The sequence below is a fragment of the Aplosporella prunicola genome, assembly GCF_010093885.1.
Source record: "Aplosporella prunicola CBS 121167 unplaced genomic scaffold K452scaffold_25, whole genome shotgun sequence".
Lineage (NCBI taxonomy): Eukaryota > Fungi > Ascomycota > Dothideomycetes > Botryosphaeriales > Aplosporellaceae > Aplosporella > Aplosporella prunicola.
This window is the reverse complement of record NW_022983553.1, coordinates 385,300-397,911: the sequence shown is the minus strand read 5'-3', so window position 1 is coordinate 397,911 and position 12,612 is coordinate 385,300. Positions and strand designations below refer to the sequence as shown.

The 12,612-nt window shown below is 61.3% G+C and overlaps 4 protein-coding genes across 4 annotated transcripts; 1 reads left to right on the top strand and 3 right to left on the bottom strand.

The window, feature by feature from the left end:
- Positions 1-735: 735 nt before the first annotated feature.
- Positions 736-3,676, bottom strand: K452DRAFT_95379 (uncharacterized protein). Its single transcript, XM_033547348.1, has 2 exons — positions 3,345-3,676; positions 736-3,286 (listed from the first exon to the last, which is right to left on the bottom strand). Exons 1-2 carry the CDS (start codon positions 3,462-3,464, stop codon positions 866-868), a joined length of 2,541 nt encoding a protein of 846 aa, XP_033393834.1. The 5' UTR covers positions 3,465-3,676; the 3' UTR covers positions 736-865.
- Positions 3,677-3,811: 135 nt separating this feature from the next.
- On the bottom strand, positions 3,812-7,404 carry K452DRAFT_321472 (uncharacterized protein). Its single transcript, XM_033544396.1, has 2 exons — positions 7,074-7,404; positions 3,812-7,027 (listed from the first exon to the last, which is right to left on the bottom strand). Exons 1-2 carry the CDS (start codon positions 7,225-7,227, stop codon positions 4,155-4,157), a joined length of 3,027 nt encoding a protein of 1,008 aa, XP_033393833.1. The 5' UTR covers positions 7,228-7,404; the 3' UTR covers positions 3,812-4,154.
- A 211-nt stretch (positions 7,405-7,615) lies between these two features.
- K452DRAFT_256985 (uncharacterized protein) lies at positions 7,616-9,232 on the top strand (the record flags this gene model as incomplete). Its single annotated transcript, XM_033538419.1, has 4 exons — positions 7,616-7,752; positions 7,811-8,194; positions 8,306-8,727; positions 8,797-9,232. 4 exons carry the CDS (start codon positions 7,616-7,618, stop codon positions 9,099-9,101), a joined length of 1,248 nt encoding a protein of 415 aa, XP_033393832.1. The 3' UTR covers positions 9,102-9,232.
- A 475-nt stretch (positions 9,233-9,707) lies between these two features.
- On the bottom strand, positions 9,708-11,677 carry K452DRAFT_291163 (uncharacterized protein). Its single transcript, XM_033541128.1, has 3 exons — positions 11,242-11,677; positions 10,503-10,914; positions 9,708-10,267 (listed from the first exon to the last, which is right to left on the bottom strand). Exons 1-3 carry the CDS (start codon positions 11,332-11,334, stop codon positions 10,170-10,172), a joined length of 603 nt encoding a protein of 200 aa, XP_033393831.1. The 5' UTR covers positions 11,335-11,677; the 3' UTR covers positions 9,708-10,169.
- Between the last annotated feature and the right edge of the window lie 935 nt (positions 11,678-12,612).

Here is a 12,612-nt window from a genome sequence, read left to right as displayed (position 1 = left end):
AAAAAAAGAAAAGAAAAAACACGCCATAAAACAGAAAATAGTAAAATTTTTAGGCACGGATATGGATATGGATACGCTATGCAACGGCTCCACCCGCGAGCCCCCCCCCCCACGACGCTCCAAGCGCACACACGCGCGGTTTCCCGAAAGCCCACCACCTGCTACCTAGGTGGTTATTCCCGTCGACAGTCGACAATCGACAGTGGTGGTCCCCGTTTCATTCCCACCTATTCCCACCTACCCTTTCAGTCCCCGCCCGGGCATTCCCCGTTCCCCATTCCCCATTCCCCAATTTCCCGTTCGCGTTACGCGTGCCCTACTCTCTTACCGCTTGCTCGCTCGCACGCACGCCCTGCCGCACGAACAAAGGCCTGACTGACTGACTGACTGACTGCCGCTAGCTAGGTGGGGTAGGGTAGGGTAGGGTAGGGTAGGTAGGTAGTGCCTTGACTGTGTTGATGCGCTTTCTTTATTGTTATTTTTTCTGTTCTGCTCTGCCGATGCCACACCACTGCACTGCACTGCCACACCGTGGCCCCCGCCTTCACTGCTGCTGTTGTGCGTGCTATTGTATTGTATTGTGCCATCGTCACCACTATCGTACATACCACCCTACCGCCTACCACCTCCCCCCGTGCTCGCCCTTCCTGACTCGGAAAGAATCCGTGCCGCCCGCGCGCGCGCCGACGTCTCGACTGACTGACTGACTGACTGACTGACTGACTGGCTGGCTGGCTGACTGGCTGACGGACTGACGGACTGACTGACTGACTGACTGATTAGCTGCACCACCATCAGACCTCACAGCCCACAGACCACAGGACCCTCCTCAAGCCCAAACTCAAGCTCAAGCTCACGCCCAAGCTCAAGCGCCGCCCAACACGCCCGCAGCCAGCGCCTCCAAGTCCTCCAGCGTCTCGGGCTCCGCCGCCGCCGCCGCCGCAGCAGCAGCCCTAGCCTTCCTCTTCTTCTTCTTCCTGTCCCCAGTGTCCTCATCTCCCGACGACTCGTCCTCGAACCACTTCTTGGCCCTCTTCTTCTTCGGCTGCTTTGCTTCTTCCTCCTCTTCCTCTTCCTCTTGCTCTTCCCCTCCACTACCCGCCGCCGCGTCCGCCAAGAAGGTCTTGAAGTCGTTGAACGCGTCTTGGTCGACGCCACCGAGCGCGACGCCGCCTTCTGCGCCACCCTCGGCGTCGTCGTCGTCGTCGTCGCTGCCGCTCTCGTCCGCCTCCTTCTCCGCCTTGGCGCGCTCCTTCCTCTTGATCTTCTTCTCGCGGCGCTTCTCCCTTGCCAGCTCGCGGTCCTCGACATCGGCCTGCTCGACGCGCGCGCGCTCCTCGTCGACGAATTTCTGGCGCTGCTCGGCGGCGGAGCCACGCTGGCGGAAGGCCGCCTCGTCCTCGAGCTCGTAGATTTCGTGCGCGTTGCCGTCGTCATCAAAGACCAGCTTCTGCCCCTTGTCCATGAACTTGAGCAGCTTCTTCTTGCTCTTGAGCAGCTTCTCGCGCCGCTTGCTGTCCACGATGAGGGCCTCCTTGGCGCCCGGCAGCTCCACCACCTTCTTGCCTTCCGAGGCCGCGGCTTGCGTTTCGCTGGGCGCCGTGCGAGCGGGCGCGGCCTCGCCTTCTTCTTCTCCTTCGGCGGGGATGTGCCGCTTGACGGTCATGAAGTCGTCGTCGTCGTCGGCTGAGCCCTGGGCGCCGGCGGCATTGTCGTCGCCGTCCTCCTCTTCGTCCTGGATGAGCTTGCTGTAGTGGTCGGCGAGGACATCCTGGTTCTTGCGCTCGACCATGCGGTCGTACTTGGTGCGGACGGCGTCCTTCTTCTTGGCCTTCTTGCCTTCCGCCTCCGAGTCCTCGTCTTCCGACGACGACATGACGTGGCGCGGCGCGTTCTTGAGCTCCTTGGCATTGTCTCCCTTCATGAACTTGATGCGCGGCGCACCCGGCAGGCCCAGGCTTGCCGCAAACTCCTCGAGCGGTAGGTCGTTGAGCTTGAAGATTTCCTTGTCCTTCTGCACGTGAATCGATCGGACGTAGGAAACAAATGCCTTCTGACCCAGGTACTTGAGTTGCGGGTCCTTGAAGCACATGTTCTGCAGCTGGTTCTTGATACTCTGTTGCTTCTTTGTCCGCACGTTGATGCGTTCGATGGGAACCTTCTTCGCCTCCAATCGCTTCAGCATGCCCTCCTCTTCGCTAGGGTCCAGGAAGAGTACCGCACGTCCGTCCCTCTCATATCGTGCCGTTCTGCCCACGCGGTGAATATAAGTATCAGCATCTTCAGGGCAATCAACCTGCACAACCCAGTCCACGGCCGGGAAGTCCAGTCCACGAGCTACCACGTCCGTCGCGAAAAGACACGACGTCTTAGCGGCAGAGAACTTCTGTGTGATGTCCAAGCGGGCAGTCTGCTTTTGACGGCCGTGGAGATGCAGTAGAGGAATACCGGGTTGCATGTGACGGAAGCTCTCGTAAACGAAGCGGACCTGTTTGCCGGAAGACAGGAAAACCATAATCTTGGATTTCTTGCTGGCTTGTATGAAACTCCATAGCGTATCCAGTTTCTCGGACAGGGGCGTGACCACATAGTTCTGCTGCAGCGTTTTCGGAGTCGCAGTTGTAGCGGCTTCATGAACGGAAACGTATTCCGGATCCTTGAGGCTCAGTCTAGCAAGGTCCGACACCTTCTTGGTCTGCGTAGCCGAGAAGAGCAGCGTCTGCCTCTGCTGCGGCAGGTAGTCAAGGATAGCGTCGACGTCCCTTTGGAAGCCCATGTCCAGAATGCGGTCCGCCTCGTCCAGCACAAGCATCTGCAAGTTGTCGCAGTTGAAGCCGACCGTTTGCGACAGGTGCTGCAATATGCGGCCGGGCGTGCAGACGACAATGTTCATGCGGACAAGCGCATCCCTTTCCTCTTGAAGGCCCTTTCCGCCAATGATCAGACCAGCCGCGAACAAATGCCCCTTCTTGCCGATGTTGTACAAGACGTCGAAGATCTGGATGGCCAGCTCGCGCGTGGGAGAGATGATCATGGCGCCGAGTCCAGCGTCCCCGCCAATGCACTGCGACCGGTACAGGTTCTCCAGGACAGGGATAATAAAGGCCAGCGTCTTTCCGCTACCGGTTTTGGCGGCGCCCAGGATGTCGGCGCCCTTGAGGGCCAGCGGGATGGCCTTGGCCTGGATGTCGGTCATGGCGGCGAAGTGGCTGGACTTGAGACCGGCCTTGGTAGGATCGGACAGGGGCAGGTCGGTGAAGCTCTTGAACTCGCCGGCTTTGATGTCCTGTGCAGCAGTCAGTCAGTACCCAGGACATGGGATGCGATGCGGCGGAGGGACGCACGAGGTCGGCGACAGCCTGGGCGAGTTTTTCGACGTCGACATCGCTGCGCTTGCGCTTCTGGGAGCGCTGCAGCTTCTTGACCTTGGTAGGCTTGGTGTGACCGGTAAGTGTGCCCGCCATGATTGAGTTGCGGAGGTGAGAGGGCTCTGGCCGCGGCGGGCAAAAAAGTTGGGCGCACAGGCCACAGCTAAATCACTCCCAACTCTCTGCTCTGCGGGAACCCGGACAGGCCTGGCAAGCATCGCCATTCTCTCTGTAGGCAAGCCGGGCTTTAGCCACAGTGCTCGCATAGCCGTGAGCTTGTCCGGCACGCATGCATATGACGTTTTTGCCTCAGGCAGCACCTAGGTGCGATGTACGCTGCCAACTACCGGTGTGGGGGAGATGACGATGACGACATGTATAACGGCGGGGTGGTGGGTGCGAGGCGAGTGGAGCGAGGTTGGTTGGTATGGAGATTGCCTACTTATGGGCCTGGTTGCCTGAGGGTGTTGTGTCTCTGGGCGTGAGTGTTGGTGGGAGCCGAGGTGAGTAGGTTATTAACATGCAGTTCTGTCATTACGTCTGTCTCTTATCACTCAGAACCACCTCCTACCAATACCCATCCATACTCATAAGTACCTCACGGACGTACGTACTCATACAACCCACCCCTGTCCAAACCTATCCCATCCATCCCAACCCCATAAACCATGCATGCATGCAAAACCCAAACCCAAACCCAAACCCAAAATAAAAAATCAGCAATAGGTCTTTTCCGCCATCACCACCCCGCCCCTCCTCATCAATCACTCCAGACCAACAATCAAATCACCCACCTCCCCTCCACATCCCCCCTCCCATACCCATACCCATCTGCGCCTGGGCCTGGGCCTGAGCCTGCGCTTGGGCCTGCGCTTGGGCCTGCGCTTGAGCTTGAGCTTGAGCCTGAGCAGCAGCAGCCTGCTGCTGGCGCTGCTGCTGGACAGCCATCATGCGATGCCGCTGCTGCATCAACTGCGCCATATACTGCTGCTGGGCCTGGGGATCGCCGCCGCCAGGGCCGCCGGGGCCGCCTCCGCCGCCGCCGCCGCCGCCTCCCTGCGCGGCTGCTTGTGCTTGGGCAGCGGCCTGGGCTTGCGCTTGCATCTGCCGCATCATCTGCATCTGCTGCATGCTCATGTTGTTGGCGCCGCCGCCTCCTCCTCCGGCTGTGGCGCCCGCGCCGGCTCCCCCTCCTCCTCCGCCCGCGCCCGTCCCCGCTGTCACGCCGCCCATGCCCATGCCCATCCCGCCGCCTGTCGTTGCGGTGCCGCCCATGTTCAGCTGGCCCATGCCTGCACCACCCATGCCGCCCATGCCGCCCATGCCGCCACCCTGCTGCTGCTGCTGCACCATGTGGAACACCTGTAACAGCTGCCCCTGGCGGATCATGCTCTGCAGCTGCGGTGGCACCTGCCCTGCAAAGTGCATCGTGATGCGCTGCAGCATCATCTGCTGCCGCTTGCGCGCCTGCAGCGCTGCCACCTGGTGCGGCTCGAGGTTTGGCGGGACGCCGCCTGCACCGGGCGGGCGCTGCTGTGGCCCTTGGCCCTGGCCTTGCTGGCCCTGGCCTTGTTGACCCGGCTGCTGCTGCTGTTGTTGCTGCGGGTTCGGCGACGCCGACGACGCCATCTGGTTGCGCATTTGCACCGCCAACTGCGCGTTGTACGCCGATGTGGGCGTGCCGCTGTTGGAGTGGTTCTGCTGTTGTTGTTGCTGTTGTTGCTGCTGCTGTTGCTGTTGTTGTTGTTGCTGTTGCTGTTGCTGTTGCTGCTGCGCAGCCACCATCTGCGCCTGCGCCTGCGCCATGCGCTGCGCCTGTAACGCCTGCAGCTGCTCGGGCGGCATGTTTTTCAGGTTGGCCGGCGACCCATGCATGCCCGCTTGCTGCATCTGTCGCGCACGCAACTGCTGCATGTGGATCATCTGCTCGCGCGTCATGCCCTGCGGCATCTGCGGTGTGTGCATCATCTGCGGTGTGTGCATCATCTGCGGTGTGTGCATCATCATCGGCGTGGGTTGCATGCCGCCCACCGGGCTGCCGTGCTGGTTCACCCGGCCCGGCTGTGGCGTCATGTGGCGCGTTACCGGCACCGCCTGGCCCATCTGCGGCGTGCCCTGGATCATCTGTGGCGTGCCGTGTGCGCTGCCGGGGTGCTGGCTGCTCTGCTGCCGGGACATGGTCCTCGCCATGGGCGGCGGCACGGCCGACGGCGGCCGCTGGGGGCTGCCCGCTTGGCTGGATGTCGTTGGCACCATCGGGACGCCCCCGAGAGCGTGCGCCGCGACGGCGTTGGCGTTCATTACAGGAGACGCCTGCTGCATGGGCGTCGGCTGCCGCAGCATGGGCGAGTTTTGCGGGGGCTGCGAGAACTGCGGGTGTTGCGGCGTGCCAATCATGCCACCGCCAGCATTTTGAGCCGCGGCAGCCGCTTGCTGGCGCATCCGCTCTTGGTGCATGGCCTGCTGGCGCTGGGCGACGAGCCTAGCCTGCTCGGCCTGCTGCTGGGCATTTTCGGCCTCTCTGCGTCTGCTGTTTTCCATTTCTTGCTGTTGCTTGCGCACCGCCGCCTGGCGCGCTTCCTCTTCCTTCTTGACCCGCTCGTTTTCTTCGTGCGCAATCTTGATGTTCTCCAACGTCTTGAAGCGCGAGAAGCGGGGCTCGAAGGCGGCTCCGCTGCGGAGGCTTTCGCCCTCGCTCTGCCCATTGGCATTCGTCGACGGCTTGTCCATGAACAGCATGTAGGCCTGATCCGCCGCGAATTGCGCCTCGTCCGCAGCCAGCTCGGCCGTGGTGCGCTTGCGCGTCTTTGGCGCTGGCGGAGGGTTCTTGTTCATTGGATGGCTGGTTGCCTCGATGACGTCTTGACTCTCGGCCATGTCGACTGCAGGCTCGAGGAAGAGGGCCGGGGCTGTGGAATTGACGACCTCGGCTTCGAATGTGTGAGTGCTGTGCTCGTCGAGGATCATCTTTTGCCGCTTTGCGAGAGGCCCACGAGCCGAGGATGGCGTGGGAGGCACCGGCGTTAAAGGTGTCGCAGGGTGAGCCGACAGCGGTGTTTGCGCCGCACGCACCTGTTGCCTCCGAATCGACGGGTCGGGCATGGGCGTGGTGGCGAGCAGCTCGATTTCCGTCTGCAAGCTGAGCTGCGTCGGGAAGAGAACCTTGGTGGATATTTTTGGGGTTTTGCTGGCCTTGGCGGCCTCTTCGGCAGCCGCGTTTGCTTTGTTTTCAGGCGGAGCAGGCGCCTTGGGAGGCGGCGATTCTTCTGACTCGGAGGTGGGAGGTGACGGGTACGGGACAAAGGGCGAGGGAGTTATGAAATTGTTATAGTTGTGGATGGAGAAGGGCGCAGCCTTCTTGCCCTTGGCTGTGCTGGCAGCGGCAACTGTGGTCTGGACTTTGGCATCCACCGAGCGGTGATCGACGAGTTGGACTATCAGGCAACCGTCATAGAAATGGACCCCACCCCTCAGCATCTCTTCCAACATAAAGTGCGGCACGGTGCCCTCGCGGATGTTTTGCAACAGCGGGCGCATTGGCGAGTTGTAGGGAAAGTTGCCATCCTGGTGCTCGAAGCGGAAATGGTGCTGATGCAGGTGGATGATGAGCGAGGGCGGGCTGCCCTTGAACTTTTTGAGAATGTATTCCTCGGTCAAGACTGCTCGGGGTTAGTCGCTGCAGATAACCTCGAGTTGTCATCATACCGTAGGGCATGGTCAGCACCTTGGTGGCGGCATCGGCGTCCCCATTGTCGTTCGCCGCGATGCGCGTGCTGCTCCGCAGCTGTGAGGGACGTTGGGACTCGCGGCGCTGGCGCAGGGCCTGCGAGGGGCGCGAGGGACCGCTCATGGTCGCCATCTCAGGGGTACGGCTAATGCGACATGGCAAGGTCGAACAGGTCGTGCGCGGGAGTAGAGCGAAGGGCGCGCGGCGTCTCGGGAGGATACGATAGCGTTGGAGTGCGTAGCGAATGTGAATGGAATGGGCGAGGGTGGCGAGAAGCCGGTGTCGAGTGGATGATGGTGAGCGGTTGGGATGATGGTGATGATGGAGGATGGATGCGACATGTATGTGGATAGTGAATGAATGCCTGAGGAGCTGGCTGACTCGGCGGAGACCAGAAGAACTGTCCTGCATGACTCGCGTATGTTTATGCTGCACCGACACCCTACCCGGAACACTATGGCGTCACCGGCATGCAGGTGTACAAAGACTCCCGCCCCTCCTTCTTCTCCCTTAATTCACCATGGCCGAAATCGCAGCAGGAGCAGTCGTCGCCGAGCAGGTCGTGTCCACGGCCATCGAAGGCGGCGTCGTGGCCGGTGTAGCCCTATCGCGGCGCACCATGCCACTCAAAGCCACCTTCACCCGCATTGCCATCTCGTGAGCCACTTTCCCACGCTCCACTACCATCTCCACACCAAACTAACCCCTTCAACAGCGATCTTATCCGCCGCCACTCGCACTCCATCACCGTCATCCATGACAAGGCCTACATCTTCGGCGGCATCACCGAGACGGGCGCCCTCGCCGGCGACGAAGTCCATGTCATAACTCTTCCGCCGTCCAAACCCAGCGCCTCGCATGCCGGCGACACCAACTACGCTTGTATCCCCGCCCTGCCCGCCCAAGACGGCGGCCCCGTCCCCACTCCACGCGCCGCGCACTCGGCCACCGCCGCCGGTGAGCGCATCCTCGTCTGGGGCGGCTGTGACGCCGCAGGCCACTCCCTCCCAGAGACGCCCGCCCAGCTCTGGGCCTTCGACACGGCGTCGCTGCGCTGGACCAGCATCCCCGTCCCCGAGGGCCCTGCCGGCGCCACGCAGTTCTACCACGGCTCGGCCCTGCGCGGCGGCACTCACCCGCAACTGCTACTGTACGGCGGCTTCAGCCGTCCACCACGGACCGACGACCTGCGCGCGCTGCCCTGCCTCAGCGGCGTAGACCCCGCCACCGGAGTCTGGCAGTCCTTCAGCGACCAGACGCTGTCGCGCACCACGGCGCCATCCGCCATCGCCGCCACCGGCGACCGCGTCTACTTCGTCGGCGGCGGGGCAGGCGACGCGGGCATGCAGCCCCCGGCCGCCGCCGCGGCAGATGCGAACGGCGATGGCGAATCGGGCCGCGACTCGCAGTTCCAGGCCCCGGTCCACTACTACGACTTCTCGACGCAGTCGTGGCACACGCTCGCGCCGCCCGCGAATCCGCTCGTGCCCGGCCCGCGCCTGCCGCGCGATGGCGCCGCGCTGCACGTCGTCTCGACCGGGCATGGCCGGCAGTACCTGCTGTACATGCTGGGGCAGGACGCGCCGGCGGCGGGGAGCAATGCATATCCGTTCCCGCATGGCGACAACGCCAGTGCCACTGCCACCAGCAACAGCGCAAGCACCGACGACGACGACGACGACGACGCCGACGGCGGCAAAGACGCCCCCCGCACCGCGCACGCCGCTCTCTGGACATTCCAGATCCCGGCGCCGCGGCCCTCGTTCGCAGGCGCAAAGGACGCGGCGCGCGGCGCGCTGGGCATGGACTCTGGCTGCGACAGCTGGGCCGAGGTCGAGGTGCGCGTGCACGACGAGGAGTTTGCGCACGCGGGTAAGGCGCACCCGGGGCCGCGGGCGTGGTTTGCGAGCTCGACGATGGGGGATCAGCGCGGGGTCGTGTTGTGGGGTGGCGTGGATCCTGCGGGCGAGGTGGCGGGCGATGGGTGGGTTGTTAGGGTTGAGTAGGGGGTGGTGGGTTGCGTGCTTGTATGCATACTACTACTTGCTTGATGGATTGCGTTTCGGCTTGTTCTTTTCCGTAGAGAAGCTTGCTGGCTTCGCTGTATTATTAGTCAGCTACGACTGCTGCTTCTGCCCTACAGCCACTGTCTTCAATGCTCTCGTGCACACCCTTGCCTGGTCAACGAGCGTAGATACGCACCCACCTACCCACCCTTGTCCACATTCCCATCCATACATGAAGCGAATGAGCAAGAACGAAGAGCAGCAAGATAGGTACGGTACCTACACGACCAAGTTAGGGAAGTACGTGCGCGTTTTGTGGTTTGACTTTTGACTTTTGAATTTGGTTGTTCGTTAGCTAGTCAGCCTGCCTGCTATCTATCTACTACGCACGCATGCATGCACGCATGTATGCATCGTCTTCGTCAACGGCGTAGATAGGATAGGATAGGGTAGAGCAGGGCGTGTATAGCAGGAGGGGCCTCCCTACCCCGTCCCCGTCCTCTCCCCGCCGAGCGTTCTTCTTCCGTTTTTCCTTCCTTCCTTCCGTCGTGCATGGTTCGTGGGGTGGGGAATGGGGAATGGGGAATGGGGTCATGTGGAGTGTGCCGTGCTGTGCAATGTTGAGTGGGAAATCGAAGGAAAGAGAAAAGGCAGGAACAGGAGTAAAAGAAAAAAAAAGGGAAAAAGCCAGCCAGCCAGCCAGTCCAGCAAGCTAGGTAGTCGTCTTGCCCACCACCATCGCCATCATCATCGTCATTTTCCATATCCAAACCACCCCAAAACACCCTAGTTCCTAGACCCCGCACTACCCAACTGTTCGCACTGCGCTCTTACCCCAGCCAGACTGCACGCATGCAAGGCGTAACGTTACGGACCCAGTCGACAGCCACATAGCCATAGCCAAAAACAACCACAACCATGAGCACAGCACAGCCGTCGCTCGCACGCACGCTTGCTCCCGCGTAAACTGGGCGAATCCGTTTGTTCGAGTGCGTCGTTTGCCTCGTATGGCGTTTAACTAAGTGTCTGTCGGGTACGTGGCGTGTAGAGCGTAGGTATTGTCGGAGCCTAGACTTCCAGCTCGGTGCTGCCGGCGCCGTAGACGGCGTCGCCGTAGCCGTTGTCGTTGTCTGCGGTGGCGGCGGCGAGGGCGGCCGTGGGGTCTGCTGTGGGGGTGGGGCGTCAGTGGTGTTTCGTGTGTTGTGCGTTGTGCGTCAAGTGTATGTATGTGTATGTGTGTGTGTGTGGGTGTGGTGGATGGGATGGTAGGAGTAGAAAGGGGGAAATAGATGAGGGGGAGAGATGGTAGAGTAGGGCTAACGCAGCCAATGCAGCATAGACTTTCCAATACCAGCACCGACCAAGGAAAACAGAAACGAAATCAAACACAGAAAATCTCACCATCAGCCTCGCCTTCGCCGTCCACTTCTCCTCCCTCGCTCTCCGCCTCCTCATCAACCACTTCAGTCTTCACCTTCGCCGCGCCCCTCTTTCCCGCAGCAGCAGCGGCCTTCTTCGGCGCTTGTCCCTTGGCAGCTCTGGCCCTCTTCCTGGGCTGCGCAGTCTCGGCCTCAGCCTCGGCTTCGTCGTCCTCGCCGTCCTCGGCGTAGCTCGGCGTGGGGGCGGCGCGCTTCCTGCCGCGGCCGCGGGCGGGCGTGCTGGGAGTGGGGGTGCCGTTGGCGGGGGGTGTAGTGCCGTTAGTTGGGGTGCTGTCAAGGGAGGCAGCAAGCTTCTTCTTGATGGTTGCCATGGCATTTGAGGCGGAGCGGGGGTTGGACATTCCGGCGAGTGCGGCCATACGGTTGTAGTCGATCTGTGGGGATGAGTTAATTTAAGCATTTCGGACATTTTTCGGGGTGTGGATTGGATGAGAGAGGGAAAGGACGTGGGCAGGTGCAGTGGGTGAATGGATTATGTGTGGGGTGTGAGGGGAGCTCGTGGTGGTCGAGGTGGGCGGGCGACAAGTGCTGGATGTGAAGTGAGGTGAGACGGATGGGACAAGACGACGAGCTGGCCTGCGCGTCTTTGAAGTTCTACGAAAAGATGTAGATAGGCAGGACGGTGCAGGCAGAATCGTCGTCGAAGAGTGAAGCGCGGCGGGGTAGGCGGGAAGTGGTGGCAACAGAGGGTAAATACTCACGTCAAGAGGGCTCTTCATGGCGTTGAAGGCGCAAGCCATGAGCACAATCTCGCGCTCGCTGAACGCTGACTTGATCTTCGCGTTGTCGGTCATGATTGCTGATGATGAAACGGTATGGAGGGTGGTGGAGAGTGTTTGTGGTTGGATCTGAAGTTGTAGAGTTCTATGCGAGAGGATGTTGGGGGGATGCAGGAGAGATGGAAAGAGATGAGTTGAAGGGAAGAAGAAAAGCCAGGGTAGAAAACCAAAGAAGCAGCAGCGGAAGCCGGTGAATGAAGTGACTCCCCTCGATGGGTGAAAGCAAACGCAGTATGTGTATGTGCGTAGTGTGTATGTCAACAAACAACCAGCCATCATGCCGTCGTCATGATTTTTATATCTGCTGCATGTGCGACATCGATGCATGCGTCCCAGGCTCATTGTGGGCGCGCCGGCTGGCTGCCGTGAAGAGATACAGACGTCGCCGCAACGCTGCGCGCGCGCTGCTGTATCTCTGGCCGTCGCGGGGCCGTCGACGCTACGGGGCTCGCTTGTGGGCGGCCATGCGGGCGCATCGCTCCGGCAACGTGCCTGTTCAGAGGAAAGACAGACTCGCCATGACCTTCCTCGCTGCCTTCTAATTGCCCCAATACCAACACCTGGTCAATATCAGTCATCATTGAACAAAGCATCAGAGCCCACAGACAACTCCACTCCCACCCAAGACCCCAATTTGCACACCCACCAACCACACGCATCCAAACAATACGGGCCCCGCCCCGCCCCCAGCTGCTAAGCCTGGCCCTCTGCATTACGCGCCCGCCCATCGTCATACCCACCCATATTTATAGGCATTAGCACCAGTCCACCTATACAAATCCACCTATAGGCATTCCCCAACCACCCAACCACCTATAACAATCGCGGACGTGACTCCGCCGCCGTCGCTGGCCCCGCCGATCCAATATACGGCCGCCCCCAACCAGCCCTCGCAGCGAATCCGAGTCCCCTGGCCGACGATGTGCTCAAGTGCTGTGCCGCACCGTACCCGCTTGGTGTGTATGGGTATGGATATGGATCCGCATCCAACGGTCGTGGTCACGCCCTCTCGCACGCGCATGTGCGCGCCGGGTCGGTCCGCGGGCTAGTACCGTCAGTAGGTAGGATGCGGCTTGGTATACCTGGCGTGTGTCCTTATAAACACACGAGGACAGCGAGCGAGCGAGTGTGCGTGCGTGCGTGCGTATGGTGGGAGCCACTTAGGTACTACACGATGCGTGTCGCCCCGTCGAGTTGCCGCAGCCGCAGCTGCACGGCAGATCCGGAGTCAGCGGCGATCGATCTCCAGGGGCTGGTCGCCTGGCCACCCAACAGCAGCAGCTCCGGGTCAGC